The sequence below is a fragment of the Pantherophis guttatus genome, chromosome 6 (assembly GCF_059756535.1).
Source record: "Pantherophis guttatus breed Tessera chromosome 6, ASM5975653v1, whole genome shotgun sequence".
Lineage (NCBI taxonomy): Eukaryota > Metazoa > Chordata > Lepidosauria > Squamata > Colubridae > Pantherophis > Pantherophis guttatus.
This window is the reverse complement of record NC_142068.1, coordinates 63,765,001-63,770,000: the sequence shown is the minus strand read 5'-3', so window position 1 is coordinate 63,770,000 and position 5,000 is coordinate 63,765,001. Positions and strand designations below refer to the sequence as shown.

Genomic DNA, 5,000 nt, shown 5'->3' with positions numbered 1-5,000 from the left:
CAGTGCTGACAGTTTGAATTGCAGCATATGTTTACCCAAAATCAGGCAATTTATCTTAATATCAGCAAAGTAATGCAGTGCAGGTGAAAGGTCAGGCAATCTCTCCACCTCATAATTACCCAGTTCTAAAACAGGAAAGTGGTATTGATTGGCCTGGCTCAGTGCTCGGTGACTGGGACGTGCCAATGCTTTGCCCTGGCTCTGCTGGACTCTCAGCTTGTAAACTCAACGCACCCAGGATTTATTAAATGTGTGGAAAAGGTCTTCTGTTTTCGCCTCTAGTTGTGGATTTTGCCAGGGAAGTCTTTCCTAGTCCTCATTTTGTCAGGAAAGAAGGTGATAGATCTTGTGCATATGTGCACTGCTTTCTATTCATTGTGGGCTGAAGGCCAGAGCTGCTAGAAGTTCAAATAAGAGTAGGAGAGGAGTCAAGGTGGATTTAGCCCATTATTAGTCGATCTGTTCTGCATATTGCCGACTGTTCTTTGAGGTGCAGAGGCAAATTGAATAACCCAATGCCCAATTATCAGAAGCTCAAAGAACTTTAAATACAAGATAGCATGAACATAATTTAAACAGAGGGGCACTCTTTTCTCATTCTCGCATGCAAATGTATGCGTGTACATAATGTTCTGATATGCATGGTTATATGTGAGTCTGAATTCTGCTTGGAATACTGTACATTTGTCAGATGAAATACGTAGAATACTACAAATTACAAAAGGACAATGTACTACCCTGTTTCCCCCAAAATAAAACATGCCCTGATAATAAGCTTAATCGGGCTTTTGAGCGCATGGCAATAAGGCCAAGCGCTTATTTCAGGGTTCAAAAAAATATAAGACAGGGTCTTATTTTCAGGGAAACACAGTAATTATTATTTTAGGCAGAACAATGTTCTTCCATTCGTCAGGTTTTGTAATTGTCTTCCTAGTGCCAATCTAGTTTTTCAAATTATATCTGTAGAATTTCAAATTCTTTTACGGCTGTACGGTTGATAATATAAATTGAAACGGAACATTTGGAGGTGTGATTCCTAGCATAGAAATCTATGGTTATTATAAGTCGTAAAGCTTTTGAAAGCTTGCATCAAAGCCCCCATCACCTGTCAGTTATATCTGCATGAAATCAATTGAGGTTGGCCATCTATCTTTTCTGATCACCTTCCACCAGACCTTTCATGAAGTCAAATAGCCATAGCGATTAGCCGGAAACTTGAAGAAGCAACAACATCTCTGATCGGTTATGCGGGTACCGACTGCTACCCCCTTTTTTTTGTTCTTTAATTGGGAACAGTAACACTTTATTTAATCTTTTATAATTCGCCAGCAAGTCATTTTGTGAGGCTATACAAGGCCATCATCTGTCCCAACCTTCTTGGCTTTTGCCTGACACACTAGTATAGGACCAGGCAAAGACATGACAAATTGTCCCCAAAGTCAGTGCTGACAGCTTCTGATGATTAATGGTCTGATTATGAAGTGGTTTTACACATATAGAATTTACATCACAGAGAGTTAGAAATTTTGCCATGTCACAGACGCCAAGGCATTTTGAAGAGCTTTACTATTTGCAAAGAAAAAGGAGGGTGAAATCCCAGCAAAAGCCATGTCATGTAAAATCAATACATCGGATCAATGCTTTATTAACAAGAAAATGTCTTACTTCACATTCCTATGTGGACCTTTGTCTCCGGGATGCATGATGGAATGTCAAATCATATTGCAGTCTTCAACTTTCTGCTATGTTTATTGAGTGCTTGTTGTGGAAGCCTACATGCATTGATTATGAGATGTACTATTGTGTGTTTACATAAAAAAACGAAAGCAATTAATAATAATATGAGCCAATTATTTTGGAAAAAACAAAAAACAAAACCCAAATATCGGGGTGTATTAACGCACTAGTAAATTGTAAGCTTTTTATTTTTTTTATTTTTTTGCCATCGCTTTTGCTCAGCAAACCTGCTGAGCTGTTTGGTGTTAATCATCAAATTACATGCTGACTAATGAGTGATGGTCTGAATTCTACGCTGAGTAATGAATAGATGGAGGCAGTTCTTATTAGTCCCATTGATTTATGTAGCGCCATGCACCATGCAGTTACTCTGTTAAAAACGATATCTACATCAAGAAGTAATATACTCTAATAAGTATTTTCATCTTAACTCGAGTCGTTGGGCCTCCAGGCTCAGTTTTTGTTTGAGTCAGGCAGAGCTATAATAAAGCCCTATGACTCCTTACAAAGCTTGTTAAACACAATGTGTGCAGTCTAACTGAGTCAGATTCATGATTCATGCACTGTACACAGCAGCATGTGCTGCTGATTTATGACCAAGCACAGTTCATAGTCAAAATTACAATTTGAGGGATAAAAAGATTAATTACTATTTGTGGCCTGCAATTTTGTGAGGCTAGTGGTTTGCAGCTGTAGAATGATAGTGCTCTACATCAGTCTGTAGTCAGCCATTCACAGATTATTAAAGCTTTGCAAGATTAAGTGCTCCTCCTGCCTGGTTTGTGCTCAGGCAATATGCTAGACAAAAAAGGACCACAGGGATAAATCTGAAGCAAGCAATAGCTGGACATATGTCATAATTGCCAGTTTCCCATAAATTCACAGACAGTATAGAAAATGGAGCATGATGCAGACATCATATCGTGACTCTGGTGATTGCTATATATGGCTTCAAGACCTGTAACTTTTGATACTGAGCCAACCATTTTAATCAGGTTTTGGAGGTTTTTTTCTTGCAATATGCATTTTCGTTTGCAATTCCTCCCCTCTAATTATGGAAAGAAAGAATACTCTCCATGAGTGAAAACAAGAAGAGTCCGGAAAATGAGTCCCAAGAAATCTGTGGTTGTTTTTTTTTTTTTTAATTGCAAGGGTTTAGTCAGCCTGTTTTTTGCATATGTTTGCTAACAACTGATCGCCAGACTGATACACTGTTCTGTCCATTTTTCAGCCCTTAATGAACCAACAATAGATTATGGATTCCAGAGATTGCAGAAAGTCATTCCACGGCATCCAGGTGATCCAGAACGGTTACCAAAGGTTAGTCACTTTTTGTTTACAGGTTTCAGTGCATTTATTCTCATCACATATATGATCAGGCATGGCAAAATCAAGAGTTGCAGTAAATAAAATCTGGGAAAATAGCATATTGCTATCCTATATAGAATACATACACACATATACACACACACAGACACACAGACACACAGACACACAGACACACACACACACAGACACACACACACACATTCATGCCTGTTACAGACATTTGGTGAGGGTATACATAATGTCTGCTGGGTGGTTTTATTAAAAGAAGAAAAAGAGGGAATGGATTTTCTGATACAAATATTTTGGATTCTACAAGAGGGACATAAAACTTCCTGCGTAATGAAATCGTTCAATTAAACATTTTCCACTCCAGTAGCTTGTAGTGATTTCAATCTAAGCAGCCCCACTCTGATCTGTGATTATTTGACTCTTGTTTTCCTTTCATTTTCTAAAGCTCGATTCAGTTTAATCTTTTGTTTACAAAGCTTTTGTTATAAGTCCCTGACTTAGCAGGCTAACAAATGAAGTCCACATATTAATATCTAGAGGGACTTTCCATTTAAATTCATAAAAGACAAAAGCTGCCTGTGTTGTTTATGCACATGACATATCACAGAATTTTCATTTTGATGTAAAACATTAAAGATAAGTCATGCTTAGAAGTTTTTCCTGTTCTTTGATATAGTTTTTTTTTTCTTTCCCTTTCTTTTATTGCAATCTCTGATTTTTTTTCCAAGGCAATCTTGAAAGTGAATGAAAATGTACTCATATCATCTTAACTGATTATTTTATATGCTCTTCTTGTGGCACACAAGTCTTGACCACCTCTGAGTTTTATTAGCACAATAAAAACCTTTGAGACATTAGCCTTTTTAATGCTCAGCATGAATGGAAGCCTTCAATTGGCTCCTTTTTTAATTTGTGAACATGTTAGTAATTCATATCAGATTATTATTGTTAGAATAAGAAGTTGCAGGACCTCTTTAAAACGTATGTTAGACATTTCAGCTTGTGAACCTTAATACACTAGGGTAGCACTAGACATGAAACAGCAGGCTTTTACACAAAGATCATGAATGGAAAGTGTGTAGATGGGAAACCACAAATGCAAACAAGTTTTGCCTACAGAGATTTAATCTAAAACCTGTATATATGAAACCATTTAAGTATGTTAATTTTTCCTATTGCTCATTGTTCTTCTGGCTATTGAAATAATTAGCATCTTGATGATTGACTGTTTTTGAAACAACGGCTTGTTTGGTTTTGGCTTAGTATGTCTCACAAATCCTACCTATTGTGGTTTTCTCAATCAACACATGATGAAACAAACGGTGCCTGCAATTGCTGTCTTAACCTAGTCATTGTGTCCATACAAACATTTTCTTTCCCCTTTGAAAGGATTACAGTATGTATTGTACCACACTGGAGCTTCCGTATAAAGGTGAGGGGGTTTCATTCCAGCTTCTTCAACTACAACTTGATTTTTTTTTTCCAACCAGAAGAACTAGACTCTGTTTCAACTAGAAGATCTAGACTGTCAGCGTAGGGGCTTCCTGTTCTAGAATTTTATTATCTGCATAACTTTCTGCAGTCAAAATTAAATAGATCACTGTTTCTTCAGTTTGCTATATTTCTCACAGTATATACATTTGTTCAGTGCCGCAAACCCTTTACTTTGCAAACGATTTTACGATATGTCTCCATCCTGTGTACAAATAGGGACTGCAGGCATGAAAAAGGGCCAGTGCCTTGGCAGGTATGCCTGGAGCATTTCCGCAGAAGGAGACATGCTCAGTGCTACCACAATGATAGATGACTCAAACCACCTGCTGGAGATGGGTGGCATGGCACTGAAAGCAGGCACTGCCCATACAGCAGGTGATCCATGCTCTTAGAATTGAGTGTGCTAACTTTGTTTAGAAAAGCAGGGTTTG

At 37.8% G+C, this 5,000-nt stretch overlaps 1 protein-coding gene across 25 annotated transcripts in view; it reads left to right on the top strand.

Annotated features, from left to right (window-relative positions):
• EBF3 (EBF transcription factor 3) overlaps window positions 1-5,000 on the top strand; it is a 214,277-nt gene that overhangs the window by 181,249 nt on the left and 28,028 nt on the right. For all 25 annotated transcript variants that reach the window (XR_004594487.3, XR_004594488.3, XR_004594490.3 and 22 more), the window contains one exon: window positions 2,969-3,057. Coding sequence is in view for 13 of the 25 variants with exons in the window: in XM_087871641.1 (XP_087727767.1) it covers window positions 2,969-3,057 (89 nt within the window). In the remaining 12 variants the exon portion in view is untranslated. The remainder of the gene's footprint in view (window positions 1-2,968; window positions 3,058-5,000) is intronic.